The following is a 21,762-nucleotide window of genomic DNA, read 5'->3' on the forward strand; positions in this document are numbered from 1 at the left end:
ACATACAGAGTCCAGTTATATCCGAGTGGTCTGACGAAGGATGAAGGATCGGCCATTAAATGGTCCAATGTAGATCAGACGGGGCGGAACGTTTGCACAAAGTCTTCTGGGATTGGCCTGTCCCTGGATCGTGACGATCCATCAGGGCTGAGATAAGATTCATCTGAGGCCATTGAGGACTTGTGGACCTGTGGCTATTCCAAGCAGGGGAAGTGCTGTTTTATTCTACACTTGAATCTTGGGCTAGTTAACCCCGCCTCCGATGCTAATGCGGCCCTAACGGAGGATGTCATCCTCCCGATGTGACCTTTAGCAGCTCACCTCCTTATTAGGAAATACGTCAATCACCCTGTCTCCTCCACTAGGATACTCGGAGTAGGGAAAGCCCTGGCTTTCATTTCACATCTGACGTTCTTAAATGGAGTATCATCCCCAAGGACTCCTCTTCGATGTAGCACCCCAGGCCATAGTCCATAGTCATTCACCACCCTCCCCTCCGCTCGCCCCACCATGTGGCTCAAGTCGTGGGCATATCTCGCCCTCCTGGCCGGACCAGTGGCTGCAGTGTCACAAATCGGCGACGATGAGATGAACTCACTCCTTGATGCTGGCGGCGTAGATCTCGCCGATCGCTACGCCCCCATCTGGTTCTTCGGTCAGGCCCAGAACCAGCCACCCTGCTATCCCACCTGGGCTTTTGGTGGATCGCCCGACACAGCCGATGTCTACGATGATGGCCACAAAACTCCTGCAGCGGCACAATGTGAGTATCCCAATGTCGGCTGTAACTGTCGCAACCCTGGGGTGGGTATTGGGAACCCCGGTCCGGCATTCCCTATTTATTATACCTATCAGCGATGCAATGATACCGAGATCCGGGTGGTCTACAATCTCTTCTACGAGAAGGATGGTGCAAAGTTCGGGTCTATTGAAACGGGGCATGACTAGTAAGATATCATCACAGGCATGCATGACATTCCTTCTAACGCGATCAGTGACTGGGAACGAGTGGTAATCATCCACTCCCGTGACGACAGCAACAACTGGGCGCCTTCGCGTGCCCTCCTCTCCGCACATAGTGGATACAATAATCTAGCCTGGGGCGATATCCAGAATACCCTCACAACGGATGAGGTCAATGCCGGCAACGCCAAAGACCCCAATGGCGTGCAGAATAATGATCACCCCAAGGTGTACGTTGCGTGGTCAAAACACCCCAGCTTTGATACGCGTAACACAGGATGGAATGATCCCGCCAGTCAGTCACTGGACAATGCTTTTCGCAGTGATGACTGGTGGTATTATGTTGACCCGCAGTATTATATTCGTTCGGATGATAGCACGGATGCGGGAAAGGCTCTTGGGGCGGCGGATTGGGGACATGCCTCGAGTAATCCACCTAGTGTACAGGCGGGTGTGTGTGATGCGTCTTAGTGCTTAGCAGTACTTAGTATCTTGGGCAATATGCATTCGTGTTGTATGGGAGGCAAAGTTGTGAATAAAGCACACTTATATGACGAACATCAACTTTGGATTACTCGTATACTGTTATGTAGATACCCATTGAGGGACAGATCCATGATAAATCTATAACCTATTTCGCGAGGATGTTGAGTTCCAGAGAAAGAACTACTAGTAATAATTCCTAGTAAATCCAGATGCAAACTCGAATCCATTGTTTACTATACTTCTATGTACATCCAAATGACATCACATCCCCCACCCAATCAAACCCATCTTATTCCAACTTCAACTTGAATTCCCCCGCCCTCCCACTTCCACACTTCACATCAACTCCCACACCACACCATGTCCTGGACTCAGAAGAACTTCACCTTACCCTCGCGTAGCCGTGGCTCCTACCTCATAACCGACCATGTCCTCTCCGAAGTCCCCGAGATCCGCGACTACAAGGTTGGCATGCTGAACCTATTCGTGCAGCACACCAGCTGTGCGCTCTCACTAAACGAGAACTGGGACGACGATGTACGCGCCGATATGAGTGATGCTCTCGATCGCATCGCGCCAATGGATCGGAAGGGAAACCTTTATCGCCATTCTGCTGAGGGAGAGGATGATATGCCGGTGAGTTGAGCTTTACCCCAAGATAAGCTCGGAAAAGCTTCTTGCTAATCGCATTATACCTCCGACAGGCTCATATCAAGTCTGCTCTCATTGGTGCCTCTGTCAGTATTCCTATTACCAATGGTCGTCTGGCTACCGGTACCTGGCAGGGAATTTGGTACCTTGAGTTCCGTACTAGTCGGCACTCGCGAAAGGTCGTTGCGACCATTCAGGGTGAGAAGGCCTGACTGGATGATATACGTGAGGATGATTTACGGGGTCATTTATGATTGGATTCAAGGTGTATATTGAAGTAGAATAAGCGATTGACGAAGATGTGCAACGAAGAGGTCGCAAATGCGACTTTGGAAGAATGCGCTCAATGGATATAGAAAGGCGATTCAAGTCGCACAAAAGGGTATAAAATGGCCATTACGAACTACACCAAAAAGAACATTAAACATATTCGCCACGACTAGACTATCGCAGGGCGAAGGGCAGATCCATTGATCGATATTTCTGTACATGGCCTCGGGCCCAAAACCAATAATTGGAACACAATGGGGAAAAGATAAACGCCGACAAAAGGAATCTTATGCTAGTCGTCTATCGCTGCTCCAGGCTTCCGTCCGTAACGCGCTGGCTCTCGTTAACCTCGGCGGGGTCGTTGGTGGGCTCGAGGGGGAAGCTGGTGGCGGGGAGAGACTTGAGGTAAGCACGGTGATGCTCGTGGGCCTATCGTTCAGTTTGTTAACAATTGAAAAGAAAGGAAAAGAAAAGGACAATTTGAGGTGCAATGGAAGATTATTGGATCGAGGGGACGTACAAAAGGAACACCGCAGTAGCCGCAGGTCGTAATCTCGGGCTTGTCGGTGTTGATGAAGATCTGGGGGTGGCCAAGGGGACCGCCGCCACCGTCACAGCTTACGACGCGCTTCTTTGTCCAGCGAACGGGTTGCTTGTGAATGAGCTCAATGGCGGCCATGGGTTGGGGCTATATAAGAGCATTAGTACTAGGTTTTAGCTTCTCCGTTGCCACCCCGGATCAAGCGATTAGGTTTCAATTGAGCTCGGGAAAGGCAGGGATTGAAGGTATAGCGCAGCACCCACCTGAGTCTGCATGATAGTCTGCTCGAAACGAGGTCCGACCATGGCTTCCTCGCGCGGTTGCTGGCTGGCGGCCCAGGTGCTGGAACGGTTCGGGGCTTGCATGGTGCGAATGCGCTCGGCAACGACGGGGTCTTCGGACAGGGATCCATCCCAGGCGCTCATAGTATCGGTGGGAACATTGCTGGTGGAAGCACTGGGCTTGACGACGGGGGGGGTTGGGGTCGTTGGCGGCCATGCGGTTCTCGGACAGACGAGGGACGGTGGAGGTGTAGGTGCGGGCGGCGAAGCGCGGGCGGATCGAGGCCAAGGCCGTGAGGCGGCGACTGCAGGACATCATGCTGGGCAGATTGAGTCCCAAGAAAGGGTGGTGGAGGTGGTGAATTGGGAGAGATTGGCGAGGGAGGTCGAGGTGGCACTGGACTTTGATGGTCATCAAGATTGCGGGAGTTGGATTGGCGGTTGCTAGACTGACCGCCCTCCCACTGCTTGGGTTTTTCTGCCGGGAATTTCACTGCTTCAAAACCGTTCGACCTTTTTGACTTGCTCCTCTTAGCTCAGTACGACCGAACCGCCATCATGTCTGCTTCACCGGGTACTGCAGCTAAAAACGGGAAGACTATGTCTTCGCGACTTCTCACCATGAAGGTTTGTTTCGCGATTCAGCTATATCATGCGCAAAATCTGACATCATTCTATAGTTCATGCAGCGCGCTGCAGCAACGGCAGCTGCGAACGAAACCCAAACGCCAGGATCAGATGATAATTCCCATATTCCCAAGCGCCAACGACTATCGACTGAGCCTTCCAGCCCCGGAACCCCGCAGGCTGAACTCGATGCTATCGCAGCCGCATTGAAAGCAGAAGAGAAGAAGCGACGAGATGCCGTTATGCGCCAGGCCGCCGAGGCCGGCGAGTCAGAATGGGTGTTGGATATCCCAGCTGCCAATGTATCCCCCACACAACCGTATGCGGTGGCAGCCGACTCGCTGGATGTGGAGGACGATGCCAATGTGGGCGGCCGGCGTGGGTTTGGCGGTTTCAAGCGCAAAAAGGCACTGGTATGTCTCAGTGCCATGGCTCCCACCCACCTTTCTAATCTAATTTCTAATGCTTTTTAGGCCTATGTTCCGAAGTCAAACGACGACGATGCTGAATCTGATGAGGAGGACGACGACGAGCTCATGGACCCTGCCAATCCCGAGCAGGTCGCGGCCCATCGCGAGAAGCTAAAAGCTAAGGCATTGGCTAAATTGCAGCGACAGAGAGAGAGGGAGCGCCAGAACAAGACTGTAAATCTCAAAAACCTTACGAGTATCTCCGGCTCGGGTGGCGGGGGCTCCTACCGCAGAGAGTCGGGCGGGCCCTCGAAAAAGAATAAAAAGAAGCGCAAGAGCTCCTAGACATTGTTTGATGGCAGATATCCTGGGATGATTGGCATGGCGTTATATCGAGCATGGGTTACGGCGTTTGGTCTCTTAACACATAGTACAACAGGTTATAGCTTTTCGGCTGGTAAAGATTTTGTGGTCTTGAATGATACATATTTTGAGGAGAAAGCAAATAAGCACAGAACAAACACCCTTGATAACTATTTATGGTGACTGCACCCAGCACCCGTGGACCTTCTAACAATGTACAATTTTAAGTGAAATAGTAGGTATCGTATCATTCCAGGCCCCGGCTTACCTCGCCTTACGGTCGAACTGGGACTATCCCATCTTATAAACGAGCCTTCTCCTCCCTCTTCTTCTTCTCCCAATCCTTCTGCGTCGCATAGTTTACAATCAAATTCCACGCGGCAACACCAAATCCCACTGGCGGGGCAGCTAGTAAAGCCCACGCCCACCACCTTGGGCTCGATGCCGAAATACTCACCATCGCGCCCTTGATCGCACGCTCCAGCTCGGCTTTATCAGCATCATTCCAAACCACCACGCCCCGCGCCGCCGCTGTACCACGGAACTCAGCTTGCGCAGCCTTCGTGCGTACATCTCCTTGGCTACGGACACGGTTCTCTGCGTCTTCGGCGGTGAGGTGGGCGTCTCGTGAACGGAGGCGCGCCATTTGGATGGCTGGATCAGTGACACCGACCACAAGGACAGTTCCGCAGATAAGGTCCATGCCACTTTCGAAGAGGAGAGGTACGTCTAAGACGACAGCCCATTGACCGCGGAGGTAGTGGTATATCAGTGCTTTGTAGACTTCCCACCGGACGGCGGGGTGGATGATGCCATTTAAGACTTGGCGATCGCGTTTGCGCTCATCTGTGTCGCCGAAGACGCGACGGCCGAGAGCTGGTCTGTTGAGGGGTTTTCCTTGGGGGGATGAGGGGGTATCTGGGGCATCATCGAGGAGGAGGTCGGGTGTGCTGGGACCGAAGTAGTTCACGATTGCCTTGTAGCCTGCTGTGCCTGGCTCGACGACCTTGCGGGCGAGGATATCTGCGTCGATGATGGGGAGGGAGTAGGGGGGTGTGGAGAGGATTGAGGAGACGGTGGATTTCCCCGTGGCTATTGAGCCGGTCAGACCGATGATCAGCATGCTGGTCAAACTTGGAAGGTGAGGTGAAGTGAAGAGAAGTGAGAAGTGAGGAGAAGTGAAGAAGTGAAGGGAGGAATGGAGTGTAGTCCATGCGGGGAGATTGTCACTTCCGTGGTTTACCTCGGCCGACGCCCCACCCGAACTACTGTAGACTGTAGTATATACTCATTGAATGCCTCTTCCCACTCCAGTTTCCAATCCTTCGACGGCAGTGCAAACAATTAACAGTGTAGTGACCGATTCCTCTTCTTCTTAATGTATAACCGAACGCTCGCCAAAAATAGAAGCCAAGGAGAAAAAAAAACAAGGAAAAGATGTTTGTATATTTCCTACCATTCTTTTTAAGGTCTAATAGTATAATATTAGAGAAGATTACAAGGCAAAATTCCTGGGAAATAAACAAAGCTAGACTTTTAGAGGGAAGATAATAGGGAGGCTTAAGTCAAGAGAAAGAGTGCTCTTTAATGAATAGGGTTGTACAAAAGCAGAGGAACAAGACCTCAGCTACCAGATTTAGCTAAAGGAGAATAAAATCGCTAATCAGGATAGAGACCCTTCCTTCTATCCAGATGTTGATTAGGCCAGCTCTTCTAAACAATCGAAAAAGTTTCGGTCTAATCCTGTACAAAACTAATCTAATTCAAAACATCTGGTTTCAGAAAGTAAGAAAGATAAGTCTATAGAAGAAGTTCGCAGACCTTCTAGGAAGCTGTAAAATAAAAGGCAAAGAGCAGACTTTGATGCCTCCGAAGAAACGTCGAGCCGCATCAAAAAACCTCAGTCCGATTCGAGGCAAACTGAAAACTTAACCAAGAAGCTTATAGATTGAAGCTTGTACCAGTTCGACCTGATGATGTATTACAAGAAATACGCTGGTTTAGGTAAGAAAGGTTGTAAGCAAGGTTCTGATAATTATATGAGAATTATAGACGATATTTACAACGATTAGGATAAGTATCGGGAAAATATGTTACGCGAAGGCTATGAGGTAGCTGAAGGAGGGGAAAGGCCGTCGAGGCAATAGGATACCTTTATTTTTCTATTCAAATTTTGTGGCTCGCGTTGGAATTCTTAGTGAATTAGTCAGGTACGGCTGGCATAGTTACTAGATACTGTATTCTAGTGACACAGTACTAATTCATACTCAGTTGCAGAAATATAGTATTCCTGAATCCTGGTATACCCCGATACTAGAAATTGCCAGTGTGTTGTGATGGTGCCCAGGTGGATACCGGTACTCCCGCTATTGCTGGTAGTATATACTATACTCCAAAGGTACTATATATATTCCACCACAACACTGCTAGTAACTTGAAGTGATGGTAAATCGAACACCCAACTTGAACTTGGCTATACTCGACACCAATTTAAGCGTTCATTTTACCAAAATATTAGGTAGCCATTCTTGTATTACATGATCGAAACTAAACCATTCTGATTATTTGCTCCCGGATTGCTCCTGATTGTACTCTGAGCCCTCCCTAAGCCCTCCCCCGAGCGCTTGGCATAACTACTCAGGAATTAGCTTTGCATACAAAAGCATTGGTAATTAGTAACTACCAAATAGTATCACTTTTTTCTATTTCAAAAATATTGGCGATTACTAAAAAGTACCACTTTTTGTATACAAGCTTTACGACACCTTGTGGAAACATTACGGCCCTCATTTATCCAACGATGCTGTGAGGCTGGCATGTTTTTCATACACAGAACATTGACTCTAAATTTAAGGACAAATCGGCTAAAGGAATTTATTTCAAATATTGTATTACTGTAATGAACTTGAAGAGATTTTATATCCAACAACCCGCGATGGGTTGCCCTTGGAAAAAGAAAAACCCGCCCCGAACCCGCGTTTGGTGTAGTTTCCCACTCGCAGCCTAACCTCCCTTGTATCCTAGATTTCTAGCTAGCCCCGATCTCGGGGGTAACTTGGTTTGTACCCCATCTTCAGGCAAAAGACCCACTCTACTAGTACTAAGCTGTAGTGCTCCAACATTTGGCGTCTTCGCAACGAATTTGCCTCCGTCTTCCGTCTCGCTTAGGCCGGCGCCAAGAAAGTAGAAGACAAAACCATCCATAATCACGGCGAGGAACCTTCCCAATATTTGCCTTCAAAGAGCAAATCATTCAAGTGATGAACAACCAGAATCCGCCTGTTCAACCCCTTGCTCGGAATGGTTTGTTTCATGATGAGTCATGGACCATGCCTTGGCGCTCAGCGGAATTTCCAGCAGAAGAAACATCCCTTGAGCGAGATCTGCGATTTAGTCAAAAGCCAGGATGGAGAGAAGGCTGGTATGGGAGATGCAAACCAAGGTTTTTAAGAACTCAAGTGGATCATTTTTTTGGCTGGCCTTGGGGCTATGTTATCTGTCGCACAGCCTATGCTCATACGTCGGATGAAGAATGGGCCGCCGCGATCAGCAAGCTTGACCGTTATATATACTGGGCAATAGACAAGGTCCCGTCCAATTTCCCGGATGAGCCAAATCTTGATGGATTGATTCGTGAGGGATATCGGAATGTGATTATCGATGACTCGGAATTAGCAGGGGCACCTGTTGCCGCTGTTCGTAAACGATATCATAGATGGTGCCACTATTATAATATGCAGACTGACGGTAGTCATGGTGTTGTTCGTTTCGACTTTTGTATAGCATTGGATGACCGCTCAGTCCAGTCAATTTTGACCAGTGCTGAACCAGAAGAGGCCGGAAAGATTGGTTATGTCAATGTGATTGACAGTATCTTTGACCCAGACGACGAAGAGAACGACACAGGTCAATACTATGACGGTTGCCTTCGGGTTTATCTTGACAAACTTTTTATGTTTGCTCTTTACTGTGAAGATAATACACCTAGAGAATTGGGATGGGGTGAATGTGGCCTGAATCTACCGGATAAGGTCGTTGTTACGGATGGCTACTCGACCGAAATACAAGACAAGGATATGTTTCAGATCTCGCCATGGTCAATTGTTAGAGATGACTTGAGTGCTACGACAATTTCATGCCATGGCATACCAAGCGACCTACTGAGATCTGTTTGAAGCGAATCCGAATGAAATGAAGTCAGGTCGATGAAAAAGCCGAAATTCGATATGCTCTGCCTAAGATAGCTAAATATCTTGTCTCGAGCTAGATAAGGTCCTCCATGTATATCTCATCTAAATGTCTTTCTAGCTCATCAAGTTCCTCGCGTGTGATCGTTGCCTTAAGCTGTTCCATCGGGCTGGCATCCAAGTCGTGGGCCTATCGCTCTCGCATTTGTTCAATGGCATTGCTCACAAAGCTCCTACCCGTTTGAACCATGCTGTCCTTGCGATGCTTGAAGAATTAATTCCAGCATTCCTCAAGTCCTATTTCCTTCTACTTGTCCGCTTTGTAGGCTTCCTCCGTCCGCTTTATCTCAGCACGAATCCCGTCGTTAACCATTTTGAAGCGAGATCGGACATTGGCGAGGTTTTGATAGTTATAAACCGCAATTGTCTGTCCCTGGCATTAGCAAATCTATTTGTGATTGATTGGCTGGGTCAACATACATCTCGTATAATACCCAATGCCTGGCGTGGATTTTCTTGAAGTACGATCCCCGGCCAACTATCCGTAGCCCCAGGTTCGGCCCTCAAGTTCCAAAGCTGGAATTTTAGTAGATTAGCAACGTTTGAAGTCAGGGAAGGGAAATGTATTTACGTCACCCTTAATCGCATTCACGCTATGTCGTAGCAATCGAAGTACGTCTCTATTGGATCTAGTCCCGAGCTGCTCCACGACCCTGTCAATGGGTCTTTCGAGATTCTGGGAGTTTCCGGGAGTTCTAGGCGCGTTTTTGATTACCTTCCCGCCAAAGAAATCGAGGAAGAATCAGCAATCAATCCCTTCACATTCCTTCATAGCCCAATTCATGAAGGTCTTGATCAATTTCAGTTCAACCAAGTGCTCGGCTATATTGAGGGTTAGAATGTTCTATTCGCTTTTTCTTCTAGAATGAGCTGGTTAGTTTGAGGAAAACTTGATACACTGACTGTTGATATAAGGCAAGTTCGTGACGCTATCGCGGATAAGGTCCTCCGCCCGAGCTGGCCGCTCAGTAACACCTGTAGCTGAGCAGCGGTTTTCATTCTGCACGACGATAGCTTCTTGTACTTGAATGGAGGTTATAGGCCATTGACTTGCACCTGGGTAAGCAAATTTCTTGAAATCCATTTTTTGCAGGTCACCGTTTTCATCTTTAGTTATAGGTCACAGCTGAAACGCTTATTTAACCTACACCGGGATTTTTCTTAAGTTAATATAGCATACCTTTGAATATAAAAAATTTGCTCTCAGCCGGTCAAAATAGTACATACCCAGGTCAGGCATTATACTGTCCAGAGACTTCGAGCCGGTAGCTATATTATTATATAGCTAGTTTATAAATATCTTCTCTTATCCCCCAGCGAAGGTCCAACAAAGTTAACTTATCTCTCAGTTCCCCGCTGGCAGAAGCATTATCTTACAGGAGGCTAGGTACCAGTCCGGTGGTCCGGACGGCCAAAGGTGCTCTGTATTTGTTGCTTGTCCAAGAGCCTTTGAATAGACTTAGGAAAGCCTCCTAATTATATCTATAAACCTAGATTACTAATTTAGATGGTTAGGACTTCATCGAGACTCTGGACTGTAAATAACACCCTTTCATGATAGTATCTGTATTTATAATACCTATTATCTTTTACTAACTTAAGCGGTCCTTGGTGGTTGATCTAGAACTCTGTACCCAGAATCTCAGCAAGGATATATTGAATTACCTTTCTTAGTCGTATACTTATGCAGAGAACAGAGCCCTCGTGGAAGGATATCCCTTGCCTTATCGCACGATAGCTATCTAGTTTGAAGAATAATATCCCCGTCACCAAGACTATATAAACTAGAGTGTTAGGGATACAGAATAATAACTCAGCTAGCCCTGCAAGCTGGTCTATATTGTCTAACTATAGAAGTAACCTATAGCGTAGTTAGTTTATACGGTAAATATTTACCTGTATCTTATAGAAAATATAGTTAAGCGCTTCCAGAAAGGCCTGCTTACTGTCTATCAAAGGAGAAAAGATAGCTATATAGATTAAGTAAGCAATAGTACTATTCTATAAGACCCTGTCTGACCCTGTATAATAGGGCTGCTGCTTAGCTATACTGTACTCTGTGCCTACAGATACTAGCAGATTAGGCTTACTTTAGCCTAGCCAGATTAAAGTAGACTCATTCAGAGCGATAGACAATAGGTTGTTAGTACGGATATCTCTTTCTTGGAGTGGCCCGAAGCCAGGGAGAGTTTTGGTGCGGAAGAACCTATATATGTCTATTAGTATTGATCGGGGCGGGTAGGGGTTTATACTTACCTGGGGGCAGCTACACTATATTGTCTACTAAAAGTCAGTCAGATTATATTTATCCTTTATCTCTGAGCAGTGAAATCTCTGTATAGATAAGTACGTATACTTCCTATAACAATGGATTTTGGTCCTCGCTTTAGGGTATCAAAAACTCGTAGGCTAATACTCTAGCTTGCCAACTAATGCCCTGGTAGTTGGCCAGCAGACAGGCCTTTCTGTCCGAGATATAACTGGTGATAATGGCTATACGACTTCTTATACTATATATTGTCTTTATATTAAATATCCGACGAAGTTGATGTACATCATCGGTACTACTATGTTCGGTCTTCAAGAGGAGTCGTATCTTGTGTTCGAGATATTCTATGCCTTGTAGAAAGGACCGCATGTAATGATCACATTTTATGATGAACTCTAGAAGCTCCGCCGGCACTATCAAGCCATTACCGTATGTAAACAGGCGCGGCGCCGTCTCCCCATATCCGCGAATAGGCTTGAAGTGGCCAAAAGAATCGTGCATCATATGTATATACTCTTCAATCAGCAAATCGCTAGATAGTTTTTGAGCCATAACGCTGTTAGTTTGAAAACCAGCAGCTTGTTGAAATAAGTCCGCCAAGGAAGGCGAATTTGAAGTCCTGGGGGGAATAGTGTGTTGACGGGGATCAGGAGGGGGGGGGGGGGCTATGAAAGGAGTTGACGAAGAATGCCGCCCAATGAAATTTTCAAAGATGCCATATACAAAGGCCCAGAAGAGCCTAGTTCTTGAAGACTTGAATACTTCTGGAAGGGCCGACTTCAGGTTGAGGATGAAACCCATACGTATCCATGGATCTTCTCAACCACTAATAACTGCTAGTCTACATAGAACTATTGTTTTTCTATGCCGATGAGAGATTGCAATAAACCACGCTATATACTCCATACTGATACAAATAATCAATCATTTTCCCAATGCAAATTTTTGGTGACGTCTCCGAGTGGGTGATCAAGATGAAATCAAAATCACGGATGGACAGGTAGATAGACAGCAGTTATGCCAATGCCATGGGACCAGAGCCGCAGACCATATTTGCGATCATAGCCTGAGATCGGAGCGCATCTCGACTATGGCTATGATTCAGGTAGTCCCTGGCTGGGGTTCTGGGTCTGGCCGTTCCATCCAATATACGGCCAACCCTTGGGTAATGAGGAGTAGGGAGGGAGGACGTAGCGACCCCCACAGGTCCCGTCGACGGGACAGTCCAGATCGCATAGTCCAAAGACATTACAATAACACTCCTTGGCGGATGGGCAGAAGACGGCCTTTTCTCCAAAGATCACTGCAAAATGTTAGTATCGAATCACACAAAGGGTTGCGGGTACAGGATGGTGCTTACTATGCCATGAGTACTCCATAATCCGCCCACTCAAATCATCCGTCAGATCAGTCTCGATGAGCCAGTCGCGGAAGCGCACATAGTCACTCAGGGGCCGCTCGCGAACCCTGTCGCGCGATACGGCAAACTGCGCACAACATGATGCTCCGACTTGCTCGGGAATAGGTACACCGGGGAACAATTCCTTGAACCCGTTTGTGAAATATTCCCCCGCGTGCACGTCGTCGCGGTGGGTGTCGCTCAACGGGTGGATCTCGCCTGGGCAGCCTAGGGTCCAGACGCAGCGCAGATTGACGTAGCCTTGTTTTTGGAGGTAGGGGAGCTGGAAGTTGCGGAGCATGCCGACTCCGTCGTAATATGGGTCGTCGTTGTGCCATTGGAAGCGCTGGGAGTGGATGAAGAGTATTGCGTCGGGGAGGTTGTCGTAGTGGTCAATGATGTATCTGTCACGCATTAGCATGAGTGAGCTTGGGTAAAAGGGGAAGAATAGATAATAGTAGCCCGCTGCATCATCTGGGATGCGGGCGAGTTGGTGATGGCGACACTCACGTCAAATACACCATCGATTCGCGGCCCTTGTTCTTCGTGACTGTCAAGGGCGCCCACTTGTCGTCCACCACGTAGATACTCTGGGACCAGTCTGGAAAATACTCCGGCAGCCAAGAAGTATCATCTGATTTCATGCTCGCGACAACCATCTCCTTGTGTCGGCGAACGACGGGACGAGCCTGCTCGTCCGTGGACTTGGAAGAGGCGTCCCACGGGGTATCATGGCTAGGACCTGGGGTCGGGGCGCGCGAGGGGGGTATAGCGAGCTTTATCGCTGGTTATGGCTTTAGCAGTGGTTTCAGAGCCGGCGAAGAAGAGAAAGTATAGAGCGAAGACGATGAAGATGGTCAGGAAAATGGCCTTGATGCGATTGCGACGGCGGGGACTCTGTGGTCCGCTCGGAGCGAATAACATGGTGGCGGTTGGGAGTCAAGCATCGGATCGGGTCAGCGCATAGTGCAGAGGAGGCGGAATGAAGCCCTCGGGGATTCCCGAGGAATTCGAGATATGCGATTCCCTGGAATGGGAGGTCTGTAGGGAGGGAGAAGATGTGTGAAGGGGGGGTGAAACGTGGAGCTGTTGGTGTTTGGTGTTGGTTGACGGGAGGAAGTTGGATTGGCTGGACAATCTCAGTGGGTCGGACTACAAAGACAGGTACAGCACTAGCTAGTACAAACTTACATTTCAATGGATGTAGAGCAGAGCAGTGGATGTTTATATAAATATATGGCAATTGCTTAATTCATTCATTTTGCTCATGGTATTCATTCATTCGTTGTACCCTCGTCTCATGCTATCGCATACCATATCATACCATGCCTTGCTGTGTAGTATAGTATAGTAGTATAGCTCTTATTGGCATCCATCAATATTCACAATATACCAATTATGCGGCTCAACGTCCGTAATGGCTTGCCCAGCATTGCCTGCATTCGAATCAATCCCACTGATCTCTTCCACATCCGACGTGGTCACCGTCACATCATTCCCACTGGTGATCCAGTACTCGGGACTAGCATGGCTAAACCCAAAGGATGTAGGAGGAAGTCGAGGTACGATATCATTCGTATGCGTCACTCGCCATAGACTGCCTTGATTGGTCATATACGCTGCCAGAGCTTCATTGCCCACCCGAGGCTGGCCAAAATTATACTACTGTAATTTAGTGTGGTTCACAGATAGACTCGAGGGGATTCTTACGATGTCCAGATCATATCCGGCGTTACGCAAAGCAGTTCCTCCCAGTGCTGCGACGGCTGCTCCGAAGCTGTGGCCAGTCAATACTAACGTGTATCCACTATAGGTTTTCTTCGCGGCGTCAATCTGCGCGGTGAGGTCGTCTGCAACGGCGTTCCAGGATTTCCAGAATCCGCCGTGTGCCTCGCAGCCGTCACATAGGTCACTGACGTCGGTCAAGCCATAGTCAAGATTGGCTATCCAGGTGCTCAAGCTACGGCTGCCTCGGAAAGAGACTACGAGGAGCTTGTTCGTGTCGTCGGCGCTGAGGAATCCGGCTACATCGCCCCATTCGGTTGAGCTGGTGGATATGATGAGTGGTTGATCTGAAATGGTGGAAGCTGACTAGAGTACTTACTCTTCAAATTCGTAGAGGGAGGTGGCTCCCGAGGACTGCACCGTTGGACAGTTTTCCTCGGCGCAGGTCAGTAAATCGCCTGTCGAGTTGATATTGTTTGAGCAGTATGAGGCGGCGGCATATTCAGCGAATAGGGTGAGTTGATCCAGTACACTAGATGAGACATCTGAGAGTTCATACGGTCAGCACAAGTCTTTCACTTGGGATGGGTGCGAGTCTGGGACTCGGAGTATACCTCGAGGCACCGGACGGGCTGGTGCAGCTGCTGTGAGGGCAGTAACAACCAGTAGAGACCAGAGAGAAGACATCATTTTGTCGTGATTAGCCAAGAACAGGCACAGGGACAGAAGCAGAAGCAGAAGCAGGAACAGGAACAACTTGAGCCTGAGTAGAACCAACCGGTATCCAGATAGGCCGCCATGCGGACTATATACCACTACTATCCCAGTGCCTACTACTACCTAGTATCTACAGGCACGAAGTATAAAAGCCCGAAGCGGGGTATAACTCGAAAGAATAAAACATGAAGCCATGTGCCGCGAATCCCGCTCCAGCAGCTCCAACAGCTGAGAATCGCCAAGGCAAAGTCGATCGAAAGGAGGCGGTTGTCCGGAGTTTAGCCACGGGACTGGTCGATGGCGTCTCCGAGTGGTGGGGATTCTCAAAGGATCGGCACTCCTGCAGTTCTTCACGCGACAATGTAACTGTCAGCCTGGATGGGATGCATGAGGGGTGGAGGAATGGAGGGGTTATTTTGGACTCTGCTCTATGGGAAGAGAAGGAGAGGTGAGGGTATTAGAATAAGGTGTGCAGTAAGGTGTAACTATACTGTAGCTACGAGTATAACCAACTCTTCCGTACCCATGTGGACCAGCCCACCAGTTCCCTTCTCCCCCACTTCTGGATCTCTTCTGGAAAAGGTACTCGTACTACTCCGTACTACGAGTAGATTTCACCATCGCCGTATCCGGTAAAATCTCCTAGTGATCAGCACGGAAGTCCGCTTGAACCGAATGACCTTTCAGCCCGAAGGACATTCCCGCTAGATTGTATACCAAAATGACCAACCGCAGCAACGCAGCAACAAAACCGGTGATGGAAGCAAGAAGGAAAAAAACGTTAATAGATTGATTGAACTCCTCTACGGCTCTTCTCCGCTTCAATCCACTCTACTGCACCTCATTCCCCTCCCCCCTCTTCCTTCACATCCGTCATCCCTGTATCTTGCTCTTGCTCTTCGCCCGCCAGCACCTTGGTGCGGGGAATCTGGCCGTCCACTGGCGTGCCCGGAGTCATAGCTACGACGTTGTCATTCTCGTCCACAAACTCAAAGTTGTATCGGGAGAGGAGGTGCGGGATTGCGGAGAGTTGCGGTCCATAACGCGCGGTGTTGTCGTATAGCTCGAACAGTGGCACGGCGAGCAGTTTCATATTCTTCGGCACGGAGAGGACCTCTGCAATCAACCATTAGTATCATACAAACTAATCAAAGGTAAAAGGCTGCCAGGCGTGGGCTGGGCCGGGCTGGGCTGACAGCCAGCTAGGTCACCCACTCTTCTTGGGTAACTGAATAAAGTACAATTTCTTGCACTCCTTAGGCCGAGTAACATGCCCCGGTAGGAACGGGTACATGAAGGTCTCGAAATTGGGCCGCCACCACTGCGCAAGGGTGTCGCCAATCTCCCAGTCCTCGTTCACGCCTTCGCCAGAGAATTGCGAGCCTACTGGTGCCAGGCGTTCGTTCAGTCGTTTCTTGAATCCGTTGAGTTCCTCGTCTTCGTGGTGGAGATAATCGCCCGGTCTAGCGAAGTAGTTACGGTTAGCCGGAGCTCTGTTCGAGTGTACCCAGCGTTACCTGGAACAGAAGGGGTGATGGGGCGCAGAGAGAGCATTACAGTTTGAAGAATGCATTGGCGATTTGCAACATCAGGACGTGTGGGTGATTGTGTTCGTGGCAGACGAGGATACCTTCGCAGGTGCGCCGCATGCCGTGGATCTCATAATGTTCTTCTAGACGTTTTAACCGGGCTAGGACGGAGGGGTCTTCTTCCGGCTGCGTCTCTTTCGTGCCGAACGTGTAGTTGGACAGCGGGTATAGGCGAATTTTCTCTGGTTGCTGTGCGGAGAAATCCTTGGGGAGGATGGGACTGCGAGTCGATGGATGTTATGTTAGCGGGGTGGTGGAAGTAGAGTGGCTGGTTGAAGAGAGGGATTGACTCACGGTCTACTGCTCTTAACCACTGTTTCTGTTGCTGTCGCCATTTTGAGGGAGTGTTGATGTTGAGAGAAGGAAGGGCGAGCTCGGGGAGTTGAGCTGAGTTGAAGCTGGTCGGGGATGCGCGTTATCGCTATCGGGAGACCGCCTGCCTGAAGGGACCCTAGAACCCTATACAACAGGTATACCAACAAGGTAGAAGTACGCTAGAAGATAGTTTATTGGATACTTAGGGTTCCCTACTTAGAATATACGATAGAGTAAATTTAATTCATATGCTTAGGTACCATGGGGTTACTATTCTGATGCTCATCAACTCCGTCCTCTACTCGCGCCCATGCCATTCCCATACACACCAATACAAAACAAACCTCACAGCTCCCTTACAGCTTCGCGTCAAAGTCTTCAAACTCGGTGAGATCCGTGATGGGAACAGGACCCGTGCTAACAGGCAGACGGGCCTTGAAGGTCGTGACATCCGTAATCGTGACGGGGTCCTGAGGACTCGCGGGCACGTCGGTACCACTGGCCACAGTCTTCTCGTCTTTACCAGCCTCCAGGCCAAGCTGCTTTAACTGGATACCCATGTTCTTTTCCAATGCCTCGGTAACAGGGGCAATCTGTGCTGGCGATAGTGTCAAGTCTGTAGCCAGGAAAGTCTTAACGATAAATACAATCTGTGCCAGGTCCACGACTTCGACGTCAATCTCGTCAAAGGCCGTTGCCAGGCGAGCGTTGTCCACGGCAAATCCAGAAGTCTCAAGCTGCTTATAGACAGTCTCGACAAGGCGGTTTCGCTTGTCGGTGGCGCTATTTTCGGGTTGGGCGCCAGACTGCGCATTCAGGTGGATCGCCAGCTTGGCACGCGTGGTCGAGGCCGGGTCGATGTACTGCTTGAAGAAGCTTTGCAGGTCCTCCTTGGTCAGAGTCTGTACGTTCGCTGCGTCAGTCTCGTGCTGCAGGAAGTCAAAGTACTCCGAGCCAACGTGAGACCAGTAGCGACCAGTCTCAGAGCCCAGGTTCTTGAGCTTCTCCAGGCGCTTGTTAATGACACTGCGCTTGTGGCCCTCGAATTCCTCGTCGGACATCTCATCCAGCACGGGTCCAAAGCCGCGCAGGAAGTTTTCGATGCGGGACTCGAGGTATTGCGCGGTGCGCTCACTCTGGATGATGACCCGGTAGCCCATGGTGGTTGCGTTGTAGCGGGAGCCGCTCCACACCACGTATCCAAGCTGCTCCTTGCTGCGCAGCTGGTCGAATGCGGGCTCATCAGTCAGCTGTGAGAAGAGCTGTAGCTTAGATCGCAGCAGATCATCGGAAAAGAGTCCAATATATAAATAATACTCGATGCAGTGGTTGACGTTGGCCGGGTCCTTGAGTGCCCGCGGGTAGACATAGTTGCTGCCGGGCGGGATCATCATGTTGCGGCGCAGATACCACTGGGAAGGAGGCAGAGCACGGCCCTGGAGAATCTTCTCCACCGAATCCGTCATACGCAGCGCATCTTCCTTGTATAGGTTACCGTGGGCCAAAGCCTCGATGTGAGTCTGCTCGAGCAGCTGGGGGTAGAAGTTGGTAATATCAGCGGCCGTGATGTGTTCCAGCTCCTCAATGTACTGCTCATTAACCCAGCTGCGCTCGGAGAGTAGGTAGCGGGTGTAGTCGCCAACTTGGTAGAACGGCTGCTGGTACTCGGCATTGCGGAATGCGCGGGTCAGACGTTCTTTGATAATGTTGAAGCGGTCTTGGTCCACGGTCAACCCGCGCATAGTGGTCAACACCTTATCCAGCAGAACTGACATCTTGTCATTATAGCCGCCCACGGAGATATCCAATCCAAGGATGTTCGCCGCCAGGTGGTAGTCCAGACCAGCCAACTCGGCATCGTACGAGTACTCGTCAAGGGAATCCCGCACCAGTTCGCAGTAGAACTTGGTCTTGATGAGGTTCGCAGGGGTAGCCCAAACCAGAGGGTTGCGTAGTGTCACATGGAAAGTCGCCTTGGGGACCCAGAAGCGGTCGTCCTTCTTGAACCAAAGACGGACTCGGTCATCGTGACGGATCAGCTTGGGGGTCTTGGCGGGCTCAGAAGCCTCCTTCTTCTCGACGGACAGTCTCGTCGGAACAAACTCGTTCTTGTGAGGCATGTGCACGTCGGATGTACGAGTACCCTCAGTGGACTCTAGTGCCTTCTGAATCCCGCTCAGGAAGTCCTGTGGAATCTTCTCGACCTTGTACTCTGTGCCGTACCACTTCTCTTTCTGGTCCCACTGGCCCGGGTAGTCCTGGGACACAATGATGAGGCGGAAGTTGTCCGCCCGGAGGTAAGACATGGCCTTCTTGATGAGTTCTGGGTCGAATTGACGCAACAGTGATCCGCTGAGTAGGTGCTCACGAGGCATCGACTTTTGCATCACGCTACTGAGACGACTGGTGAATCGGCTAGCGGGAGTCTTCTGCTTGAAGCGGAAGTCAACTTCGGCGAGATTCTTCATCTCGTCGAAGATCCATTGCTCCGGTTCGCGTTGCTTAATCAGAGCAATGTACTCGAAGATGACCTTCGCCACTTCCTGGTGCTTGCTCAGACCCTCAGGCGTTAGGCGCACCGAGATTGTGAAGAAGGCCGAGCCAGGGCAGATGGGCATCGCGCCGGCAGACAGGCCATTCGCCCAGCCCTTGGCCTTAAGATACGAGAGAACACTGCCCGGACCCTCATGGCCAATAAGATGGCTGATATATCGGCTAGGCTGGGTGTCGTTCATATTCTCTTCATCCAGGAAGGGGAAATACAGGTCCATTGAGCGTGAGTCCATGACGGGCTTTGCAAACACCTGGGTACACATATCAGCCTCGGAGAAAGGCTGCACATCATCCCACCTGTTCTGGGGTAGGTTCTTGTTCTCGACGTCTGCGAACAGCTCAGAAACCCACTGCTCCAGTGTATCCAGGGATTCCCGGCCCAGAACCACCAGCTTGGCGCGATTGGCCGAGTAGTGCTTCTCATAGAACTGGATGAACTCGCTGCGCACCTCCAGGCCGCGTTTCTGCGGGTCCTCCTTGAGGGTCTGCAAGTTTCCAGTCGAGAAATGGTGATACGGATGTTTTGGGTTCGAGAGAGACTTGTTCAGCTGCATCAGCCGCCACAGATCACTCTGCAGGTTCTTCTTGTTCTCCGAATCCACCGCCCGCAGTTCACGGTCGAGTGTGGACTCCAGGAAGAGCGGGGAAACGAAAAATTGGGCAAATCGATCCAGTGCTCCGTACAAGGGGGAACGACCCTCCGTCTCTGTTGTGTTGCTGGAGGCATCACTGACGACACCATTAGTCCCATTTGTAGAATCGGTTGTTGGGGTGTTTTGTCCGCTGGATTTCGGCTCGCTGGAGTCACCTGTGGCGGAGACCTCGAAGAAGTAATTTGTTTCGGTGGCAGCGGTATAGGCATTAGAAGAGCCGGAGTGGGAGGCTAGGTACTGGTTATAGGCGTTCTCCTTGGGGTACTATATGCGGATAAGAGAGCCTGAGGTCAGCCCAGTCGTTCTTGGTTGGAGGGGAGGGGCATTGGCAGTGATGGCCCTTCCATGCTTACCTTTTTGGTTCCCATGAACAGCAAATGCTCTACAGCATGTGCCATACCCGGCATATCATCTTGATCTGAGAAATTGCCGACATTGACGTTGACGGCGGCACTAGCCTTGTCGGTATCAGGGTCATGTACTAGGAGAGCCTCTAGCTGATTTGGGAGGCGAATGACCCTGTAGAAACGGTCGTCGAGCTCTGGCTTCTCCAGGCGTTCTGTGATGCGTTCGATCTGGCTCATGATTGGAGGCTCGGCACACGCAGGGTGGGAGGTATGAGAGAGGAAGCGGGCCCGGTGGTCGAAGGAGGAAACCGGAAGAGGGGACCGGAAGGACGATATAGGACTAGTCGCAGAGGTGATGCGTAACAGAAAATCCAGACGAGTAGTTGGATTGGATTTCAGGCCCCTGTGCAACGAAAGTAGCAATGGACGTGCTCTAAAGGACCTTGTGAGCATAGAGCAAAGCGAGGAAGGAGGGAGCAAGTTAGTGAAGAGGTGCAAAGCTCCACTGGGACCAATGCAGTCAAATCAAATTCCAGAGAGAAAATCAACACGGAGATGCAGATTCAACAAGGTGCAAGGAGGGAGATTGATGACGAGAGCAGAGAGTGGGATTGCAAAGACAACGGCCCAACTGGATTGTGTTCCCCCACGATAACGCAGGGCGGTGAGTAGCTTTGCTGTGGAGAAGTACTGTACTACAAGAGCAGTTACTAGAACGTACTTTTGGAGCCTGGGAGCTAGTGATAGGACGAGTCTAGTACTAGGGTGGCTAGTAAAGATGTGCTACTGCAGCTAGAACTGGATTATTATGCCGAGGTTCCAGCTCTTTGCAATATGCCGGCTATCTTCGGTGAGGGGATTGACAACACTACTAACCAGGAGTACTAGTGCTGCATCAGGGCATGTTTGAATGATTACAACACACTCGAGGAAAAATACCCACCTTCCAAAATAGTAATATGATTACTTCCGAGTCTATCCCTGGGCATTCAACATTCAACTCTCCCATCACTGCCATGGTCACAAGGCCAACGTCCACCACAAACATATTACCAACTACCCGAACATATATCCAATTAAACCATGTCGAACCTTAGAAGAATAGTGAAATTCGACTTCTCATTACGCATTAACTATGCATTAACTATACATTCCCCGACCAATCGGCAGCCCCCACTGGCCCAACCGATGAGGCTCTTCCCCCGCATCGCCATCAATCCAGGCAACTGCAGCACAGCCCCACCACAGAAAACAAGAGAAACAAAAAGGTAATATACTAGTGGTTTGAATGAGTCTCGCATTGGTTCCACCTTCAGTCATAGAACCTCAACACAGAGCCTCAATCTTGGCCATGTC

At 49.8% G+C, this 21,762-nt stretch overlaps 12 protein-coding genes across 12 annotated transcripts; 5 read left to right on the forward strand and 7 right to left on the reverse strand.

The window, feature by feature from the left end:
- Positions 1 to 510: 510 nt before the first annotated feature.
- N7481_008294 (uncharacterized protein) lies at positions 511 to 1,434 on the forward strand (the record flags this gene model as incomplete). The annotated part of the gene is made up of 2 exons (XM_057267513.1): positions 511 to 947; positions 996 to 1,434. The coding sequence occupies 2 exons, from the start codon at positions 511 to 513 to the stop codon at positions 1,432 to 1,434; spliced, it is 876 nt and encodes a 291-aa protein (XP_057121714.1).
- A 375-nt stretch (positions 1,435 to 1,809) lies between these two features.
- Positions 1,810 to 2,312, forward strand: N7481_008295 (YjbQ family protein; the record flags this gene model as incomplete). The annotated part of the gene is made up of 2 exons (XM_057267514.1): positions 1,810 to 2,085; positions 2,154 to 2,312. The coding sequence occupies 2 exons, from the start codon at positions 1,810 to 1,812 to the stop codon at positions 2,310 to 2,312; spliced, it is 435 nt and encodes a 144-aa protein (XP_057121715.1).
- Positions 2,313 to 2,670: 358 nt separating this feature from the next.
- On the reverse strand, positions 2,671 to 3,508 carry N7481_008296 (zinc-finger domain-containing protein; the record flags this gene model as incomplete). The annotated part of the gene is made up of 4 exons (XM_057267515.1): positions 2,671 to 2,799; positions 2,891 to 3,058; positions 3,175 to 3,367; positions 3,423 to 3,508. 4 exons carry the CDS (start codon positions 3,506 to 3,508, stop codon positions 2,671 to 2,673), a joined length of 576 nt encoding a protein of 191 aa, XP_057121716.1.
- Positions 3,509 to 3,750: 242 nt separating this feature from the next.
- On the forward strand, positions 3,751 to 4,574 carry N7481_008297 (uncharacterized protein; the record flags this gene model as incomplete). Its single annotated transcript, XM_057267516.1, has 3 exons — positions 3,751 to 3,819; positions 3,873 to 4,232; positions 4,293 to 4,574. The coding sequence occupies 3 exons, from the start codon at positions 3,751 to 3,753 to the stop codon at positions 4,572 to 4,574; spliced, it is 711 nt and encodes a 236-aa protein (XP_057121717.1).
- Positions 4,575 to 4,893: 319 nt separating this feature from the next.
- Positions 4,894 to 5,715, reverse strand: N7481_008298 (putative dephospho-CoA kinase; the record flags this gene model as incomplete). The annotated part of the gene is made up of 1 exon (XM_057267517.1): positions 4,894 to 5,715. One exon carries the CDS (start codon positions 5,713 to 5,715, stop codon positions 4,894 to 4,896), a length of 822 nt encoding a protein of 273 aa, XP_057121718.1.
- Positions 5,716 to 7,921: 2,206 nt separating this feature from the next.
- Positions 7,922 to 8,767, forward strand: N7481_008299 (uncharacterized protein; the record flags this gene model as incomplete). Its single annotated transcript, XM_057267518.1, has 1 exon — positions 7,922 to 8,767. One exon carries the CDS (start codon positions 7,922 to 7,924, stop codon positions 8,765 to 8,767), a length of 846 nt encoding a protein of 281 aa, XP_057121719.1.
- Positions 8,768 to 9,581: 814 nt separating this feature from the next.
- Positions 9,582 to 9,923, reverse strand: N7481_008300 (uncharacterized protein; the record flags this gene model as incomplete). Its single annotated transcript, XM_057267519.1, has 2 exons — positions 9,582 to 9,661; positions 9,743 to 9,923. The coding sequence occupies 2 exons, from the start codon at positions 9,921 to 9,923 to the stop codon at positions 9,582 to 9,584; spliced, it is 261 nt and encodes an 86-aa protein (XP_057121720.1).
- Positions 9,924 to 12,202: 2,279 nt separating this feature from the next.
- Positions 12,203 to 13,431, reverse strand: N7481_008301 (DUF3431 domain-containing protein; the record flags this gene model as incomplete). Its single annotated transcript, XM_057267520.1, has 4 exons — positions 12,203 to 12,411; positions 12,469 to 12,911; positions 13,018 to 13,283; positions 13,354 to 13,431. The coding sequence occupies 4 exons, from the start codon at positions 13,429 to 13,431 to the stop codon at positions 12,203 to 12,205; spliced, it is 996 nt and encodes a 331-aa protein (XP_057121721.1).
- A 438-nt stretch (positions 13,432 to 13,869) lies between these two features.
- On the reverse strand, positions 13,870 to 14,922 carry N7481_008302 (lipase family protein; the record flags this gene model as incomplete). Its single annotated transcript, XM_057267521.1, has 3 exons — positions 13,870 to 14,169; positions 14,218 to 14,579; positions 14,847 to 14,922. 3 exons carry the CDS (start codon positions 14,920 to 14,922, stop codon positions 13,870 to 13,872), a joined length of 738 nt encoding a protein of 245 aa, XP_057121722.1.
- A 212-nt stretch (positions 14,923 to 15,134) lies between these two features.
- N7481_008303 (uncharacterized protein) lies at positions 15,135 to 15,401 on the forward strand (the record flags this gene model as incomplete). Its single annotated transcript, XM_057267522.1, has 1 exon — positions 15,135 to 15,401. The coding sequence occupies one exon, from the start codon at positions 15,135 to 15,137 to the stop codon at positions 15,399 to 15,401; it is 267 nt and encodes an 88-aa protein (XP_057121723.1).
- Positions 15,402 to 15,790: 389 nt separating this feature from the next.
- On the reverse strand, positions 15,791 to 16,873 carry N7481_008304 (cleavage and polyadenylation specificity factor subunit 5; the record flags this gene model as incomplete). The annotated part of the gene is made up of 4 exons (XM_057267523.1): positions 15,791 to 16,065; positions 16,165 to 16,412; positions 16,507 to 16,758; positions 16,833 to 16,873. The coding sequence occupies 4 exons, from the start codon at positions 16,871 to 16,873 to the stop codon at positions 15,791 to 15,793; spliced, it is 816 nt and encodes a 271-aa protein (XP_057121724.1).
- Positions 16,874 to 17,209: 336 nt separating this feature from the next.
- Positions 17,210 to 20,643, reverse strand: N7481_008305 (uncharacterized protein; the record flags this gene model as incomplete). The annotated part of the gene is made up of 2 exons (XM_057267524.1): positions 17,210 to 20,323; positions 20,413 to 20,643. 2 exons carry the CDS (start codon positions 20,641 to 20,643, stop codon positions 17,210 to 17,212), a joined length of 3,345 nt encoding a protein of 1,114 aa, XP_057121725.1.
- Between the last annotated feature and the right edge of the window lie 1,119 nt (positions 20,644 to 21,762).

This window comes from Penicillium waksmanii (genome assembly GCF_028829765.1).
Source record: "Penicillium waksmanii strain IBT 27052 chromosome Unknown utg000007l:1.0-4314555.0:1.0-4317578.0, whole genome shotgun sequence".
NCBI lineage: Eukaryota > Fungi > Ascomycota > Eurotiomycetes > Eurotiales > Aspergillaceae > Penicillium > Penicillium waksmanii.